The sequence below is a fragment of the Mobula birostris genome, chromosome 11 (genome assembly GCF_030028105.1).
Source record: "Mobula birostris isolate sMobBir1 chromosome 11, sMobBir1.hap1, whole genome shotgun sequence".
Taxonomy (NCBI): Eukaryota; Metazoa; Chordata; class Chondrichthyes; order Myliobatiformes; family Myliobatidae; genus Mobula; species Mobula birostris.
The window spans coordinates 56,253,993-56,274,538 of NC_092380.1; the positions used below are offsets into that span (position 1 = coordinate 56,253,993).

A 20,546-nucleotide genomic window follows, 5' to 3' on the forward strand; every position below is an offset into this window, starting at 1 on the left:
CACCTAGTAGCACTCATATCGACAGTGATGAAATGCTTTGAGAGGTTGGTCATGACTGGACTAAACTCCTGCCTCAGCAAGGACCTGGACCCATTGCAATTTGCCTATCGCCACAATAGGTCAACGGCAGATGCAATTTCAGTGGCTCTCCACACGGCTTTAGACCACCTGGACAACACAAACACCTATGTCAGCATGCTGTTCAATGACTATAGCTCAGCATTTAATACCATCATTCACACAATCCTGATTGAGAAGTTGCAGAACCTGGGCCTCTGTACCTCCCTCTACAATTGGATCCTCGACTTCCTAACTGGAAGACCACAATCTGTGCGGATTGGTGATCACACATCCTCCTCACTGACGATTAACACTAGTGCACCTTAAGGGTGTGTGCTTAGCCCACTGCTCTACTCTCTATATACACATGACTGCGTGGCTAGGCATAGCTCAAATACCATCTATAAATTTGCTGTTGTTACCACCATTGTTGGCAGAATCTCCGGTAGTGACAAGCGGGCGTACAGGAGTGAGATATGCTAACTAGTGGAATGGTGCCGCAGCAACAACATGGCACTCAACATCAGTAAGATGAAACAACTGATTGTGGACTTCAGGAAGGGGAAGACGAAGGAACACATACCAATCCTCATAGAGGGATCAGAAGTGGAGAGAGTGAGCAGCTTCAAGTTCCTGAGTGTCAAGATCTCTGAGGACCTAACCTAAAGTCCCAACATGTTGATGTAGTTATAAAGAAGGCAAGACAGCAGCTATAGTTTAATAGGAGTTTGAAGAGATTTAGTATGACATCAAATACACTCAAAAACTTCTATAGTTTTACTGTGAAGAACATTCTCACAGGCAATATCACTGTCTGATATGGAGGGGCTGCTGCACAGGACCAGAAGAAGCTGTAGAAGGTTGTAAATCTAGTCAGCTCCATCTTGGATACTAGCCTACAAAGTACCCAGGACATCTTTAGGGAGTGGTGTCTCAGAAAGGCAACGTCCATTATTAAAGACCTCCAGCACCCAGGGCATGCCATTTTCTCAGTGTTACCATCAGGTAGGAGGTACAGAAGCCTGAAGGCACACACTCAGCGATTCAGGAACAGCTTCTTCCCCTCTGCCATCCGATTCCTAAATGGACATTGAATCTTTGGGCACTACCTCACTTTTTAAAAAATATACAGTATTTCTGTTTTTGCATGTTTTTTAATCTATTCAATATATGTAATTGATTTACTTGCTTATTTATTATTAGTAGTATTTTTATTTTTTTTCTCTGCTAGATTATGTACTGCATTGAACTGCAGTTGCTAAGTTAACAAATTTCACGTCACAGGCCGGTGATAATAAACCTGATTCTGATTCTCCTTCTATTTTGTTTAACACCTCTAATAAATTAACTCAACACACTTCATTGGAGTGTTATCAAACAAAATTTGATACCAAACATTAAAGCAAGAATGACACAAAGATTAGAGGTAGATTTTTAAGATCCATAAAATAGAAACAAAGAGATCAACATTAGGGAGGGTTTTCCAAACCAGTGGGGCATAGTGGTGAGATAGAGCCAAGTAAGTGTTTCTGAAGGACATCACACAGTCGGAGCACATGAGGCACACAACAAGTTAACAATTGATCTTTTGGGAGGTAATGATGTGGAAAGAAAAGCCACTGCAAGTGAATGTCTGGATAGAGGAGAATGAAAGCATGCAGGATCAGTCTCACCCAGCTGGGCAACAAAGTTTTCTATAGCTTTTGACACTATCGACAGGTCAAGAAGAGCAAGATATTCAGGTTATCATTGTCACTGACACATTAACATCAGTGCCTTTAATAAAGATCTTTTCAATTCCCTAAGAGTGCCGAATGACATGAGCGAGATTCGCACAAGCAGTGAGACAGAAAAGTTTTGCACAGATTTATGAAGAGACAATACATTCATTAGCTAGAAAGGGAAATGGAAATATAGTCTAGTTTCCAAGAGTGAGTGTAAATTTTGAGGGAGTGATAACAGCAGTAAAGGCATGGGCAGCATTAGATGAGGGGTGATTGATAAGTTTGTGGCCTAAGGTAGAAGGAGTCAATTTTAGAAAACCTAGCACATTTATTTTTCAATATAGTCCCCTCCTACATTTACACACTTAGTCCAGCAGTCGTGGAGCATACAGATCCTTTCTTTGTAGAACTGGTCCACAGCAGGGGTGATTGATTAGTTCGTGGCCTAAGGTAGAAGGAGATGAGTTATTAACTTCAAACTTTCTGCATTATCACTCAAAGAGTTAAACTGCATGTGCATGTAACAAGAGCGTCTTGGACCTCCAGGTGGTCCACAGCAGGGGTGACTGATAAGTTTGTGGCCTAAGGTAAAGGAGATGTGTTTATACAGCTCTCGTTACGTGCATGTGCAGTTCAACTTTTTTTGAGAGAAAATGCAGAAAGTTTGAAGTTTCTCCTCGTCTTCTTCTACCTTAGGCCATGAACTTATCAATCACCCCTACTGTGGACCACTTTCTGGAGGTCCAAGACGCCGATTTCTACAAAGAAGGGATACGTCCGGTCCACAACCACTGGACTAAGTGTGTAAATGTAGGAAAAATAAATGCGCTAGGTCTTCTAAAATTGACTTCTTCTACCTTAGGCCATGAACTTATCAATCACCCCTCGTAAAAGTACACAAGGAGAAAGCATAACTAAAACCACAAGATACCTCAAGGGACAAAGAAGAAGCTGAGTTATTAGTATTTAGATGGAAATAAGGTCAAAATACTTGATCTTCTATCAGAGAATGAGACAGGGCAGGTGACATTAGTTTGTGTAGGGGAACACTTTGCATCTAGTGATCATAATGCCATTAGTTTCAAGGTAATTATGAAAAAGGATAGATCTACTCCTCAGGTTGAGATTCTAAATTGGAAAAAATTTCAGAAAGGATCTGGCAAGTGTGGATTGGGACAGGCTGTTTTCTTGCAAAGGTGTATTTGGTAAATGGGAGGCCTTCAAAAGTTAAAATTTGAGAGTACAAAGCTTATACGCGCCTATCAGAATAAGTGTCAAGAATAACATTGGAAGCTGTCGGAACAGAAGATGATGCCAGCCTGAGAGGCGGTCAGGTCTGCGAGTCAACAATTGGCACTGAAGCAAAGCCGAGAAGACAGATGTCAGGCAGAGCCGTGGCAGTAGGAGACTCCATAGTGAGAGGTACAGAAAGGGGTTTTTCTGTGGCAACAGGCGAGATTTAAGGATGCTGTGTTGCCTCCCTGGTGCCGGGATCCAGGATGTCACGGACCAATTGGCAGGGAATCCTCAAGAGAGAAGGTGAACATCCGGAAGGGGTGGTGCATGTCGGCACAAATGACGTGGGAAGAACAGGAAAGACATTCTACAGCGTGACTTCAGAGAACTCGGAAGAAGGCTGAAAAGCAGGACTTCCAGGATGGTTATCTCTGGTTTGCTTCCAGTTCCTCGTGCTGGAGTGGACAAGAACAGGGAGATAATGGATCTGAATGTGTGGCTGAGAAACTGGTGCAGGAAGCAAGGATTTAGATTCTTGGACCACTGGGGTATGTTTCGGGGTAAGGATGAATTGTACAAAAGGGACGGGTTGCACCTTAATAAGCGGGGCACCAGCATTCTAGCAGGCAGGTTTGCCCCTGCAACACGGGTGTGCTTAAACTAAGCAGTGGGGGGGGGGGGAACGAACTGGAAATATAAAGACGGAGATAAAGGGAAAGTGAGAATAATAAAAGTTAAGAAAGACAGCAGAATCAACAGAGCAGAAAGCTCAAGAAGGGATCGTACAGTATGGCCAAGTGAAATAGGAATTGATATGGGAGGTGAGGGGAGTAATGAATTAAAAGTATTGTATATGAATGCATGGAGTATAAGAAATAAAGTGGATGAGCTTGAGGCACAGTTGGAAATTGGTAAGTATGATGTTGTGCGAATAACAGAGACATGGCTTCAAGTGGACAGGGCCTGGAAAATGAATATTCAAGGATATACGTCCAATCGAAAGGACAGACTGATGGGCAGAGGGGGTGGGGTGGCTCTGTTGGTGAGGAATGTTATTCAGTCCCTTGCGAGGCGGGACATAGAATCAGGAGATGTAGAGTCAGTATGGATAGAACTGAGAAATTCTAAGGGTAGAAAGACCCTAATGGGAGTTATCTAGAGGCCCCCAAACAGTAGTCTGGATGTAGGGTGTAAGTTGAATCAAGAGTTAAAATTGGCATGTCGCAAAGGTAATGCTACAGTTGTTATGGGGGATTTCAACATGCAGGTAGACTGGAGGAATCAGGTTGGTACTGGACCCCAAGAAAGGGAGTTTGTGGAGTCCCTCCGAGATGGATTCTTAGAACAGCTTGTACTGGAGCCTACCAGAGAGAACGCAATTCTAGATTTAGTGTTGTGCAATGAACCAGATTTGATCAGGGACCTCGAGGTAAAGGAGCCATTAGGAGGTAGTGACCATAATATGATAAGTTTTAATCTACAAGCTGAGAGGGAGAAGGGAAACTCGGAAGTGTCAGAATTACAGTTGAACAAAGGAAACTATGGTGCTATGAGGGAGGAGCTGGGCAAAGTTCAATGGAACAATACCCTAGCAGGGATGACAGTGGAACAGCAATGGCAAGTGTTTCTGGGAATAACGCGGAAGGTGCAGGATCAGTTCATTCCAGAGAGGAAGAAACATCCTACGGGGAGTAAGGGGAGGCCGTGGCTGACAAGGGAAGTAATGGACAGTATAAAAATAAAAGAGAAGAAGTATAACATAGCAAAAACGAGTGGGAAGCCGGAGGATTGGGAAACTTTTAAAGAGCAACAGAAGGTAACTAAAAAAGCAATACGTGGAGAAAAAATGAGGTACGAAAGTAAACTAGCTAAGAATATAAAGGATAGTAAAAGCTTCTTTAGGTATGTGAAAAGAAAAAAATAGTTAAGACCAAAATTGGGCCCTTGAAGACAGAAATGGGTGAATTTATTATGGGGAAATGGCAGATGAGTTAAACAGGTACTTTGGATCTGTCTTCACTAGGGAAGACACAAACAATCTCCCAGATGTAATAGTGGCCAAAGGACCTAGGGAAATGGATGAACTGAAGGAAATTTATATTAGGCAGGAAATGGTGTTGGATAGACTGTTGGGTCTGAAGGCTGATAAGTCCCCAGGACCTGATGGTCTGCATCCCAGGGTACTTAAGGAGGTGGCTTTAGAAATCGTGGATGCATTGGTAATCATTTTCCAATGTTCTATAGATTCAGGATCAGTTCCTGTGGATTGGAGGGTGGCTAATGTTGTCCCTCTCTTCAAGAAGGGAGGAAGAGAGAAAACAGGGAATTATAGACTGGTTAGCCTGACGTCAGTGGTGGGAAAGATGCTGGAGTCAATTATAAAAGATGAAATTACAACACATCTGGATAGCAGTAACAGGATCGGTCCGAGTCAGCGTGGATTTATGAAGGGGAAATCGTGCTTGACTAATCTTCTGGAATTTTTTGAGGATGTCACTATGAAAATGGACAAGGGAGAGCCAGTGGATGTAATGTACCTGGACTTTCAGAAAGCCTTTGATAAAGTCCCACATAGGAGATTAGTGGGCAAAATTAGGGCACATGGTATTTGGGGCAGAGTACTGACATGGATTGAAAATTGGCAGGCTGACAGAAAACAAAGAGTAGCGATTAACGGGTCCCTTTCGGAATGGCAGGCGGTGACCAGTGGGGTACCGCAGGGTTCAGTGCTGGGACCGCAGCTGTTTACAATATATATTAATGATTTAGATGAGGGAATTAAAAGTGACATTAGCAAATTTGCCGATGACACAAAGCTGGGTGGCAGTGTGAAATGAGAGGAAGATGTTATGAGAATGCAGGGTGACTTGGACAGGCCGGGTGAGTGAGCAGATGCATGGCAGTTGCAGTTTAATGTGGATAAATGTGAGGTTATCCACTTTGGTGGTAAGAACAGGAAGGCAGATTATTATCTCAATGGAGTCAAGTTAGGAAAGGGGGAAGTACAACGAGACCTAGGTGTTCTTGTACATCAGTCACTGAAAGCAAGCATGCAAGTACAGCAGGCAGTGAAGAAAGCTAACGGCATGCTGGCCTTCATAACAAGGGGAATTGAGTATAAGAGCAAAGAGGTCCTTCTGCAGCCGTACAGGGCCCTGATGAAACCACACCTGGAGTACTGTGTGCAGTTTTGGTCTCCAAATTTGAGGAAGGACATTCTTGCTATTGAGGGAGTGCAGCGTAGGTTCACAAAGTTAATTCCCGGGATGGTGGGACTGTCAAATGTCAAAAGATTGGAGCGACTGGGCTTGTATACTCTGGAACTTAGACGGCCGAGAGGGGATCTTATTGAAACGTATAAGATTATTAAGGGATTGAACACGCTGGAGGCAGGAAGCATGTTCCCGCTGATGGGTGAGTCCAGAATCACAGGCCACAGTTTAAGAATTAGGGGTAGGCCACTGAGAACGGAGTTGAGGAAAAACCTTTTCACCCAGAGAGAGGTGGATATAGGGAATGCTCTACCCCAGAAGGCTGTGGAGGCCAAGTCTCTGGATGCTTTCAAGAAAGAGATGGATAGAGCTCTTAAAGATAGCGGAATCAAAGGTTATGGGGATAAGGCAGGAACTGGAAACTGATTGTGGATGATCAGCCATGATCACAGTGAATGGAGGTGCTGGCTTGAAGGGCCGAATGGCCTACTCCTGCACCTATTGTCTATTGTCTATAACAAGTTTAGTTTTTGAGAGATATTGAGGCTCCGGATAAGAAACAAAGGAGGTACAAAGCAGGTATAGGTAGGTAGTAACAAATGAGGTACATGAGGTATAAGAAATGCAACAGAATGCAGAAGAAAGAAATCAGGAGGGCTAAAAGAAGGCTCTCGCAGACAAGGTGAAGGGAAAACCTAAGGGCTTCTATAGATATGTTAAAAACAAAGAGATTGCAAGGGACAAATTTGGTCTTCAGGAAGATCAGAATGGTAATCCATGCATGGAGGCAACAGAGATGGGGAAGATCTAGAATGGAACTTCTGCATCTGTATTTAGTCAGGAAATGGACACAGAATCTACAGAAGTGAGGCAAAGTAGCATCAACTTCACGGACCCTATACAGTTTAAAGAAGAGGAGGTGTTTGCTGTCTTGAGGCAAATTAGTGTGGACAAATCCCCACGGCCTGACAAGGTGTTTCATTGGACCCTGTGGGAGGCAAGTGCAGAAACTGCAGGGGCCCTGGCAGAAATATTTAAATCATCCTTAGCAACAGGTAAGGTACTGGAGGATTGGAGGATGGATGATGTAGTTCTGTTGTTTAAGGCTCTAAGAATAAACCACAAAATTATAGGCTGATGAGCCTGACATCACTAGTGGGAAAATTATTGGAAGGTATTCTAAGGGAGGGATTTATGAGTATTTGGATAGACAGGAACTAATTAGGGATAGTCAGCATGGATTTGTACATGGTAAGTCATGCTTAACTAATCTTATAGTTTTTCGAGGAAGTTACCAGGAAAGTTAATGAAGGCAAGGCAGTGGATACTTTAGTAAAGTAAATGACAAGGTCCCACAAGGGAGGTTGGTTGACAAGGTTCAGTCATTTGACATTCAAGATGAGACAGCAAATTGAATTAGACATTGGTTTTGTAGAAGAAGCCAAAGAGTGGTAGTAGATGGTTGCCTCCCTGACTGGAGGCCTGTGACTAGTGGGTGCCGCAGGGATCGGTGCTAGGTCAGATATCGTTAGCCATCTAATTCAATGATCTGGATGATAATGTGATTAACTGGATCAGAAAATTTCCAGATGACAACAAGATTGGGGGTGTAGCGGACAGTGAGGAAGATTATCAACAGGATTGGAACCAGCTGGAAAAATGGGCTAAAAATGGCGGATGGAATTTAATGCAGACAAGTGTGAGGTGTTGCACTTTGGGAGGATCAACCAGGGTAGGTCTTACATGGTGAGCAGTGGAGCACTGAGGAGTGTGGTAGATCAAAGTGATTTGGGAATACAGGTAATTCATTGAAAGTGGCGTCACAGATTGACAGGGTTGTAAGGAAAGCTTTTGGTACATTGGCTTTCATAGATCAAAGTACTGAGTACAGGAGTTAGGATGTTATGTCGGAGTTGTATAAAACGTTGGAGAAGCCTATTTTGGAGTGCGGTTTTGGTCACCTACCTGCAGGAAATATGTAAATAAGATTGAAAGAGAAAATTTGCAAGGATGTTACCATTACTGCAGGGCCTGAGTTATAAGGAAAGATTGAGTAGGTTAGAACTTTATTCCCCAGAACGTAGAAGGTTGAGGCGTCTTTTGATAGAGGTATGCAAAATTACAAGGATAAATACAAGCAAGCTTTTTTCTCTGAGGTTGGGTGAGACTACAACTAGAAGTCATGGGTTAAGGGTGAAAGGTGAAATGTCTAAAGGGAACATGAAGAGAAATTTCTTCACTCAGAGGGTAGTGAGAGTGTGGATCAAGCTGCCAGCGCAAGTGGTGGATGTGATTTTGATTTCGATGTTTAAGAGAAGTTTGGATAAGTACATGGGTGGGAGTGGTATGAAGGGCTATGGTCTGGGTACAGCCCGATGGGACTAGGCAGTTTAAATAGTTTGGCATGACTAGATGGGCTGAAGGGCCTGTTTCCGTGCTGTAGTGTTCTATGACTCTAAGAAGTACAGCAATCAATGTGTGACTGATATGATGGAAAATAAAATAGAAGCTCTATGAAAAGGAGATTTTACAATGGCATGATGGGTGGGGGGAGAGAGAGAGAGAGAGAGATGGCAGAAATTTAGTGTAATGGTCTGGGTGAAAAAAGATGCCAAGAAAGGCAACTGAATGGCTGGGTTCAATTCTGGTGACAAAGTCCACAAACTCTGTGCTAAAGAAAGTGAATGGTGAAGGTAAAGAAGGATTTAAGATGACAATTTGTCGTCAAGAGGAGTCAGGCATTATCTGTGATGATGCTGAAGTAGTGAATAGGTGAATCTGTCAAATTTCTTGCATCTTCAAGGTCATTGCCTTGAATTATTAACTCTGTTTTTCTCTCTCTTTCTTGGAAAGTTGCCAATGCACTGATTGTTTCAAGCACTTTCAGTTTTTATTCCGTCACTGTGCTTACTTTAGCAGATGTGCTGCCACCATCTCGTGAGCCACAAGTCGTCCACCATACATCTGTCTGGAGGCCCACTGCATTATAGCATTGTTCATTCGATACTGTACAGTCAGCATTTTCACAACCCGCTCACCATATCTCTGGATTAACCGCTCCATCAAACTGAGTGATAAGCCATTAGCTGCAGCCCTGTTGGGAATGGGTAAACAGTTAAGCTATAAAGAAAATCCGGAGATGGTAGGCAAATACATTCAGTTATGGTCTAACCACATGAGTTTTTAAGGATATTATTTGGCAGACCAAATTTACTGATTATATGCAAAATTTAATTACACTGCACTAAACTCGACTAGGCTTTTATTACCTTATAAAAGGTAATATAAACTAATTAGCATTTCAAATTGAACATAATACAGCATCCAAATTGCATATTCAATGTGTACTTCTGTGAAGTATCTGAAAACAGACTGATGTTGTGCAGGACTGAACATCATTACTCAGTACTGGATTAAAAACATTTTGCATGATTCGATAAACAAGCTGCAGTTGTATTTATTATAAAAGAAAATCTGTAAGAAGAAAACCCAGAAAATTATTGGAGTACCTAATCGATGCAGTCAACTTTGTGTCCAGCACAAAGCTCCTACAAATGAAATTTGGCAACATTTTCTACCCTCAAAATTCTGCATAGGTATTAATACATAGAAGGGTCCTGCAATTTACTTCTGCAAACCTCTGTTAAGGCTATCCATAAACATGGCAAAATGAAAAAGAGCACTGTGGTATTTTTTCACAAAATTAATTAATCATAGAATTCCTAATAAAGTCCATTTATCATTTGTGCCCACATTTACATGTTCCTTATGGTGGTCTGCCTCTTTGATTTGCTGCAGTTCATTCGCTAAGGGCAATGCTACCGGTATGGAGTTCTAAATGAGGTCAGTGAATCACCTATGTATAATTAAGGTGAAGTAATGTGCAAAGTGGAAGGAAATCTGGGAGATAATGTTACCGAATATTATTAAAAGGAGGAGGAGTTGGTCAGTTAGCCCACTATTCCTGCTTTGCCATTCAGTAACATCTAATCACAGTCTCAACACTCTTTTCAAAGTTACATCCTTGCTTTTCAAAGTGTTTTCAGTGCCTGAGGATATTCTACAGTAACATTACAATGGTAAAAAAAAATTCTCCTCATTATACAAGCGTGACTTTTTCTGTCTTGGTTAGCAGCACATATTATGGACTTGCCATAAGCTCAGACCCTTTATGAGTGCTGGTCTCTCGGTAAAGTAAATAATACAACAAAGTCCTGAAGTACAGAGCAGTCCTGAAGAAGAGCCTTGGCCTGCAACGTTGACTATTTACTCTTTTCCATAGATGCCACCTGACCTGCTGAGTTCCTCCAGCATTTTTGTGTGTGTTGCTTAGTACAGCAAAAGACCTGATGCAGCAATGCATCTGGCACTGCTGCAATTAAATATTCAATACTAGCTTGTTGATAACCTCTACCCCAAAACTTGGTATAAACTTGAAATTACACTTTAAGTCTGTAAGGCTCATTGCTACACTGAACACATAAGCCTCCCGCATAATAGTCTCCTAACAATATACTCACTGCATTATGTTTTCAGTACTTCAGTAGAACCTTAGTCAATCAATTACTATTAAAAATCTTCTGAAATATTATTACTCTAAAGTACTCCTGGGCTGCTGAGTGAGCTAATGTGGTTAAAAGCTGAGGCTTGCATATCAGGAAGACACCACATTTGATCTTGGTTTGTGTTCAATTGGCCCATCTGATATATAAGATGGCTCAAACTGGTCTAGAATTGGCCAAAGAACCCTAATTAAGAGTATTAGCATCAGAAAATAAATGCAGAAGGCATTGTATACAAGTTTCTGTATTAAGCAAGTACAGGATGAGACCAGAAATTGTTTTCAAAAAGGCCTCCGTAGACTACACTCTCTATCTGAATAAAATAAAAGCCAATTTTGAGTAGCCCAAGGGATCCTAATTCCTCACAAGCTAACAATTATAGGCAATCAAAGCTCATGCTGCTTACCAGCAGAGTATCTTCAGAGATATAGATTAAACGTTAATGTTTTAAAAGACTGTTACCTTGCATTTATTACAGTCAGTAAATGAGATGACACAGATTTAGCCCAATTTTACTGAGCCAGCTCTTCAAAGAAAAAGTACAAATAAACAAATCTACTCGTTCTGCAAAACTTTCCCTTTTTTCGAATTATATTTGAAATGACGTTGAATCTCCAACATCTCTTGGATGCTGCATTCAAATTATAGGGATAGAATTCCTCTTGTTCTTATGTACCACCCCATGAGGCTTTGCATCCAGTGCATCATCCTCTGTAGCTTCTGTCATCTGCAATGGGATCCTATAATCAAAAACTTCTTTACCACCGTCCCACTCCCCAGTTTCTGCAGAGATCACTCTCTCCATGATTCCCTTGTGCATTCATCCCTCCCCACTAACCCCCCCCTCCTGGCACTTATAACTGCAACTAGAAGAAGTGCTACACTTGCTCATTCACCTCCTCCCTTGCCTCCATTCAGGGCCCCAAACTGTCCTTCCTTGTGAGGCAACATTTCACTTGCAAGTTTGTCAGGGTCATCTACTGTATGCAGTGCTCCTAATGTGGATTCTTCTACATCAGTGAGACCCGATGTAAACTGGAGGACCGCTTCATCGCGCACATTCGCTTAGACCATAAGACATAGGAGCAGAATTAGGCATTCAGCCCATTGAGTCTGCTCTGCCATTCCATCACAGCTGATCCTGGATCCCACTCAACCCCCTACACCTTCCTTCTCACATATCCTTTGATGACCTGACCGATCAGGAAACAATCAACTTCCACCTTAAATATATGCACAGACCTGGGCTCCACCGCACTCTGTGGCATAGCATTCCACAGATTTATTACTCTCTGGCTAAAAAAAAATCCTCCCTACCTCTGTTCTAAAGGGTCGCTGCTCAATTCTGAGGCTGTGCCCTCTAGTTCTGGATACCCCTACCATGTGGAAAGATACTCTCCACATCCATCCTGTCTAGCTCTTTCAACACTTGGTAGGTTTCAATGAGATCTCCCCCCACCCCCACCACCCTCATTCTTCTAAATTCCAGTGAGCGCAAGCACAAAGCTGCCAAACGCTCCTCATATGTTAACCCCTTCATTCCCGGAATCATCCTCGTGAACCTTGTCTAGACTCTGCAATGACAACACATCCTTTCTGAGATATGGAGCCCAGAACTGTTGACAATACAAACAACAGGAATTCTGCAGATGCTGGAAATTCAAGCATCCTGACAAAGGGTCTCGGCCTGAAACGTCGACTGCACCTCTTCCTAGAGATGCTGCCTGGCCTGCTGCGTTCACCAGCAACTTTTATGTGTGTTGTTGGTGTATTGTCTGTTATTTGGGCGGGGTGGGGTACATCACACAGCATCTGCACAAACTGACTACCCAGTTTATTGGGGGCGAGGGCTGTTTCCCTAGACGACAGTGAGCCGAGTGAGCCTGAGGCTGGCCAGGGGGCTACATAACATATAGAGAGGCTTTGAGGAAAGAGAAGTAGAATAAAGGGTGTAAAGGTAGTAAGGTAGAAGGGCTAAAGTGTGTGTACCTCAATGCGAGAAGCATCAGGAACAAAGGTGACGAACTGAGAGCTTGGATACATACATGGAATTATGATGTATTGGCTATTACAGAGACTTGGCTGGCACCAGGGCAGGAATGGATTCTCAATATTGCTGGATTTCAGTGCTTTAAAAGGGATAGTGAGGGGGGGAAAGGGGAGGAGGGGTGGCATTACTGGTCAGGGATACTATTACAGCTACAGAAAGGGTGGGTAATGTAGCAGGATCCTCTTTTGAGTCAGTATGGGTAGAAGTCAGGAACAGGAAGGGAGCAGTTACTCTATTGGGCGTATTTTATAGGCCCCCTGGTAGCAGCAGAGATACAGAGGAGCAGATTAGGAGGCAGATTTTGGAAAGGTGCAAAAATAACAGTGTTGTTATCATGGGTGACTTTAACTTCCTTAATATTGATTGGCACCTGATTAGTTCCAAGGGTTTAGATGGAGCAGAGTTTGTTAAGTGTGTGCAGGACGGATTCCTGTCACAGTATGTGGACAGGCCGACTAGGGGGAATGCCATACTAGATCTAGTACTAGGTAATGAACTGGGTCAGGTCACAGATCTCTCAGTGGGTGAGCATCTGGGGGACAGTGACCACTGCTCCCTGCCCTTTAGCATTATCATGGAAAAGGATAGAATCAGAGAGGGCAGCAAAATTTTTAATTAGGGAAGGGCAAATTATGAGGCTATAAGGCTAGAACTTGCGGGTGTGAATTGGGATGATGTTTTTGCAGGGAAATGTACTATGGACATGTGGTCGATGTTTAGAGATCTCTTGCAGGACGTTAGGGATAAATTTGTCCTGGTGAGGAAGATAAAGAATGGTAGGGTGAAAGAACCATGGGTGACAAGTGAGGTGGAAAATCTAGTCAGGTGGAAGAAGGCAGTGCACATGAGGTTCAGGAAGCAAGGATCAGATGGGTCTATTGAGGAATATAGGGAAGCAAGAAAGGAGCTTAAGAAGGGGCTGAGAAGTGCAAGAAGGGGGCACGAGAAGGCCTTGGCAAGTAGGGTAAAAGAAAACGCCAAGGCATTCTTCAATTATGTGAAGAAAAAAAGGATGACAGGAGTGAAGGTGGGACCGATTAGAGATAAAGGTGGGAAGATGTGCCTGGAGGCTGTGGAAGTGAGCGAGGTGTTCAATGAATACTTCTCTTCGATATTCACCAATGAGAGGGAACTTAATGATGGTGAGGACAATATGAGTGAGATTGATGTTCTGGAGCATGTTGATATTAAGGGAGAGAAGGTGTTGGAGTTGTTAAAATACATCAGGACGGTTAAGTCCCCGGGGCTGACAGAATATTCCCCAGGCTGCTCCATGAGGCAAGGGAAGAGATCGCTGAGCCTCTGGCTAGGATCTTTATCTCCTCGTTGTCCACAGGAATGGTACCGGAGGATTGGAGGGAGGCGAATGTTGTCCCCTTGTTCAACAAAGGTAGTAGGGATAGTCCGGGTAATTATAGACCAGTGAGCCTTACTTCTGTGGTGGGAAAGCTGTTGGAAAAGATTCTTAGAGATGGTATCTATGGGTATTTAGAGAATCATGGTCTGATCAGGGACAGTCAGCATGGCTTTGTGAAAGGCAGATCGTGTCTAACAAGCCTGATAGAGTTCTTTGAGGAGGTGACCAGGCATATAGATGAGGGTAGTGCAGTGGATGTGATCTATATGGATTTTAGTAAGGCATTTGACAAGGTTCCAGTAGGCTTATTCAGAAAGTCAGAAGGCATGGGATCCAGGGAAGTTTGGCTAGGTGGATTCAGAATTGGCTTGCCTACAGAAGGCAGAGGGTTGTGGTGGAGGGAGTACATTCAGATTGGAGGATTGTGACTAGTGGTGTCCCACAAGGATCTGTTCTGGGACCTCTACTTTTTGTGATTTTTATTAACGACCTGGATGTGGGGGTAGAGGAGTGGGTTGGCAAGTTTGCAGACGACACAAAGGTTGGTGGTGTTGTAGATAGTGTACAGGATTGTCGAAGATTGCAGAGAGACATTGATAGGATGCAGAAGTGGGCTGAGAAGTGGCAGATGGAGTTCAACCCGGAGAAGTGTGAGGTGGTACACTTTGGAAGGACAAACTCCAAGGCAGAGTACAAAGTAAATGGCAGGATACTTGGTAGTGTGGAGGAGCAGAGGGATCTGGGGGTACATGTCCACAGATCCCTGAAAGTTGACTCACAGGTAGATAGGGTAGTTAAGAAAGCTTATGGGGTGTTAGCTTTCATAAGTTGAGGGATAGAGTTTAAGAGTCATGATGTAATGATGCAGCTCTATAAAACTCTGGTTAGGCCACAATTGGAGTTCTGGTCGCCTCACTATAGGAAGGATGTGGAAGCATTGGAAAGGGTACAGAGGAGATTTACCATGTTGCTGCCTGGTTTAGAGAATATGCATTACGATCAGAGATTAAGGGAGCTAGGGCTTTACTCTTTGGAGAGAAAGAGGATGAGAGGAGACATGATAGAGGTATACAAGATAATAAGAGGAATAGATAGAGTGGATAGCCAGTGCCTCTTCCCCAGGGCACCACTGCTCAATACAAGAGGGAATGGCTTTAAGGTAAGGGGTGGTAAGTTCAAGGGGGATAGTAGAGGCCTATGCCTTCCTGCCTTCCCTTTTGATACAAACTATAACCTTCGATGTAAAGCTGCCAACTATGGCCAACTTTCAGTTACGACTCAGTGATGCCGACAATGTCACACCGACCAATTTGTAACTGTGCCACGACTTCGTCCACCTTATTCTGAATGCTACACACATTTAAATACAGCACCTTCAGTCCTGCATTCTTCGCCCTTTTGAATTTTGCCTCTGTGGTACAACTTAGCACTTTGTTCTGTCTGCATTTGAACCCAATCATTGGCTTGTCCTTCCTTGCATTCATGTTACACCCATCATCTACTTCTAAACCTGTTGGCTCATCCTCAGCTCTATCATCCCGGTTCCCATACCTCTACCGTACTAATTTAAACCACACCCAACAACTCCAGTAAATCTGCCCGAAAGAATATTGGTCCCCATCAGATGCAAGTGCAACCCATCCCTTTTGTACAAGTCCCATCTGCCCCAGAAGAAGCCCCAATGATCCAGAAATCTGAATCCCTTCATCTGCTACAAGCAGGGTTTCCCAGAATCAGAATCAGGTTTATTATCACCGGCATGTGACGTGAAATTTGTTAACTTAGCAGCACCAGTTCAATGCAACCATTTAAATGCCAATCCCCATTTTGACATGTCAATCCATGGCCTCCATCTCAGGTTGGAACACCTCATATTCCATCTGGGTAGCTTAAAATCTGATGGCATGAACACCGATTTCTTTAACTTCCAATAATTTTACCCTCTCCCCCTTCACTCTTCTTCCTTTCCCAACTCTGACACCCCTCATACCGCTTCTCTTCACCTGTATATTACCTCACCTACGTGCCCTTCCACCTTCCCTTTCTCCCATGGTCTATTCTTCTCTTCTATCAGATTCTTTCTTCTTCTGCCCTTTGCATTTTCTACCTATCGCCTCCCAGCTTTTCACCTCATCCTGCCTACCCCACCCACCTAACTTCCCCCTCATCTGGCTTCAGCTATCATCTTCTAGCTTGTTTTCATTCCCACGCAACTTCCCCAACTTTCTTGTTCCAGCTTCTTTCCCCTCCCTTCCCAGCCCTGATGAAGGGTCTCAGCCCAAAATGTCCACTTTTATTCCTTTTCATTCATGCCACCTGACCTGCTGAGTTCCCCAAGAATTTTGTATGTGTTACTTTGGACTTCCAGTATCTGCAGAATCCTTTGTGTTTACAAATTATAATTTGTTGTTTTTAATAAGAAATGGCTGTTATGTGTTCTTTTACTAGTTATATTTTGCCAATTAATTTAAAATCCATGTCCTCCATCTACTGACCCCTTTACCCTACAGGAAATCCTGGCAATTCCGGACAATGTTTTTCACCCTCTGCATTTCACCATGGCTGAAAAGAGGAGCACTTTTAGTAACAGACTAAGGCAAACGCACTGCTCCAAAGAGCATTACATAATGTCATTTTTATTCTCGGCCATTAGGCTCTATATTAAGTCAACCTATAGCCGGGGAAATGATGACCCCTTCCTGTTAGACTGTTTGTGGTAACCTACTTTTTATTCTTTCTACTTCTCTTCTAATATTGATATCTCTGCACTAGTAATGCTACTGTGACACTGTAATTTCCTTTGGGATCAATAAAGTATCTATCTATCTACGGCCACTGGAACTAGTTTCTTGCTATTTACTCAATCAGAATTATTTGTGATTTTCAACAACAACCTCAAATCTCCTAATCCCATTTACTGCTTGATACAAGATGGTGCTGGAGAACCATGGTGGCATTCTGCAGGCTACATACAATACTTCTAAATGTGCCTTTTTTGAATACTCTCACTGCAATGTGCAACATGTAATTTCCCTTTAAGCAATGTACATTTCAGTCAACAATAAACTACAGGTTTTTTGATCTTCTAAAGAACTTGGCAGACTTAACTCTCAAGCAAGCAGATACAACACATTTAAGCAAATGAAGGCTCATCACTATGGCTGGAAGCGAGGCAGGAAGGGGGGACTCCAAGCCAGGCTGAAACACAAAGGAACGAGATCCCCTCTACCCAGCGTCTTGTTAGTAAATGTGCATTTGCTGAAGAACAAAATTGAGGGCAAGATTGCTGTATTGGAGGGAAATGAGAGATTGTTGTGTTCTATGTGTAATCAAGACATGGCTTACTCCCAGCAGGTCAGATGCGGCGACCAGACCCAAAAGCTTTGTGATTCACAGGATGGACCAAACTGCTGATTTGGAAGATGCAAAAGATGAGTGTTTCATGGTAAACTCTTGGTGGTTGATGTGGCAGTTTTGCTGAATTCCTGTTCATATGACCTTGAACACCTAACAGTCAAATGCCATCCGTCTTATATACCTAGGGAGTTCTCCACCATAATCCTGACCACAGTTTACAGAACAACAGTGGCCGACTGTAATTAAGTGCATGAGATACGGCATGATGTCATCTCCAAACAAGAAACAGTCTATTCTGACACATTACAAATCAATCTGGGCTTGTTTGAAGAAAACCCTGCCCAATTAGCACCAGAGGTCCCAACACGCTAGAGCACTATTATATTAAGGCAAGGAATGCCCACCATTCCATTCTCAGACCACATTTCGGTAAATCTGATCATTTGGTTGTTCTTCTCCTACTTGCATATAGACAGAGGCTAGAGAGCAAAGCCCCAGAGACTAGGGAAAAAAAGAGGTGGTCATGGAAAGAAGAGAAGCAGCTATGGGATCATTTCAAGTCGGTAAACTGCACCATGTTCAAAAACTCATCTGTGGATCTGAATGAATGTGCCATGGCTGTCACGGACATTACTGAAACAGTTGGATCTGAGTGTGTCCCCACAAAAATTATTCAACGTCTTCCTCAACCAAAAGCCCTAGGTGAACCACGAGATCCACAATCTGCTGAGGGCCAGGTCAGAGGCATTCTAGTCTGGTGACCAAGAAAATTAAAAGAGGTCCAGGTACGAGGTGTGGAGAACAATCTCATGGGTGAAGTGGCAATTCCGGACTAAACTTGAACCAACAAAGGATACTCAGCAGGGCTCTTATAAAGTAGAATCAAGTGGCATCTGCGACAACAGAGCTTCATTTCCAGATGAGCTCAATACGTTCTATGTTCACTTTAACCATCATGAACCCCTGCAGCCCCAAATGATCCTGTGACTTCAGTCTCTGAGGCCAATGTACAAACAGCCTTCAGGAGTGTGAACACATGAAAAGCATCTGGCCCAGACAGAGCACCTGGTCAAGTACTAAAGACCTGAGCTGATCAACTGAATGGAGCCTTCACTGTGATCTTTAACCACTTGCTTCGGCAGTCTGAGATACTCATCTGCTTCAAGCACATTGCACTTATACTGGTGCCTAAGAACATAGTAACCTGCCTCCAAAACTATCGCCTGGTAGCATTTACATCAAAATGATGAAGTGTTTTGAGAGGTTGGTGATGAAACATATCAACTCCTGATTAAAAAGCGATTTGGATCTGCTCCAGTTTACCTATTGGAGCACCAGGTCTTACAGCAGTTGCCATCTCATTGGCTCTTCACTCAACCCTGGAACATGTGAATGCTCTTTATCGACTACAGCTTGACACTCAATACCATCATCGCCTCAAAACTTATCAATAAGCTAAAAGACCTTAGTCTCAATATTTCCTTATGCAATTGGATCCTCAATTTCCTCGCGCAGACCCTCGTCAGTTTGGAAGGACAACAACGTCCACTCCACAATCCCCATCAGCACAGGTGCACCACAAGGCTGTGTGCTTAGACCCTGCTCTACTCACTTTACACTTATGACTCTGTGGCTAAGCACAGCTCCAGTACACTTTTTCAAGTTCGCAGAGTTTTTTGTTGTGTTAAACATTGATTGCTTGTCTGGCTTTGTTGTGTACAGTTTCTCATTGATTATATTGTGTTTCTTCGTATTCGCTGTGAATGCCCTCAAGAAAATGAATCTCAGGGCAGTATATGATGACATATATATTAATGATATACAAGTAAAGTAATTTAATTTACTTTGATTTTTTTTTCTTTGAACTTCTCTCATGCTTTGTGAAACATCTTTTGAAAGTGTATGGGTACAGTGACACCTTCTGCTTCATAGGTCTATTCATAACTACCTTTCAAGTTGGTCAACACAAATTGCTTTTAACTAGCCCACATTGGATTTCATTCAGTAACCAAAACGCTGGCAAACTAGAAATTATAAATAAATAAATGATGAACACAATAGATTCTGCAGATGCTGGAAATCCAGAGCAACACACACAAAATGCTAGAGGAACTCAGCAGATCAGGCAGCATTTATGGAAAATCGTAAGAAGTCAATGCTTCAGGCCAAGACCTTTTACTACGACCATAAAGGAAGAAGGAAGATACCATAATAAGAAGATTGGGGAGGGGGCGGTAGGAGTACAAGCTTGAAGGTGGTATGTGAAGCCAGGTTGAGGGGGGGGAATGGATAAGAAGCTGGGAGGTGATTGATGGAAAAGGTAAAGGGCTAGAAAAGAAGGTATCTGATATGAGAGGAGAGTGGACCATCGGAGAAAAGAAAGGAGAAGCAGCACCGGGGAGAGGTGATATGCAGGTGAGGAGAAGAGCTATGAGTGAGACTAGAGTGGGGAACTGAAGAAGAGGGAAGCTTGGGGGAAAAAAAAGTGAAATTTGGAGAAGTTGATGTAAGCGCCATCGAGTTAGAGGCTGGCTAGACGTAATATAAGATGTTGCACCTCCATCCTGAAAGTGTCCTCATCATGGCAGAAGAGGAGGCCATGGACTGTCATGTTGGAATGGGAATGGAGATTGGAATTGAAATGGTTGGCCACCAGAAACACCTGCTTTTCATGCACGGAGCGAAGATGCTCAAAAAAGCGGTTCCATCGTCTATGTCGGATCTCAGCAATGGACAGCAGACTGCATCAGAAGCACCTGATAGAGTAGAAGACCCCAACAGATTTGCAGGTAAAGTGTTGCCTCATGTGAAAGGACTGTTTGGGGCCCCTATTGGTGCTCAGGTGTAGCACTTCTTGAACTTGCAGGGATAAGTGCCAGGGGGAAATTAGTATAATATGTAAAGGATGCTGATTAAAATACCAACTTCAGTTAAAATCTAATTTCATTGACAACTGACAAGTGGGAACTTTGCATTCAGCTTCTAGGT

General features: G+C 43.1%; 1 protein-coding gene across 1 annotated transcript in view; it reads right to left on the reverse strand.

Moving 5' to 3' along the window:
• ighmbp2 (immunoglobulin mu DNA binding protein 2) overlaps positions 1-20,546 on the reverse strand; it is an 86,279-nt gene that overhangs the window by 33,043 nt on the left and 32,690 nt on the right. The window contains exon 11 of the mRNA XM_072272259.1: positions 9,144-9,326. Coding sequence (XP_072128360.1) covers positions 9,144-9,326 — 183 coding nt within the window. The remainder of the gene's footprint in view (positions 1-9,143; positions 9,327-20,546) is intronic.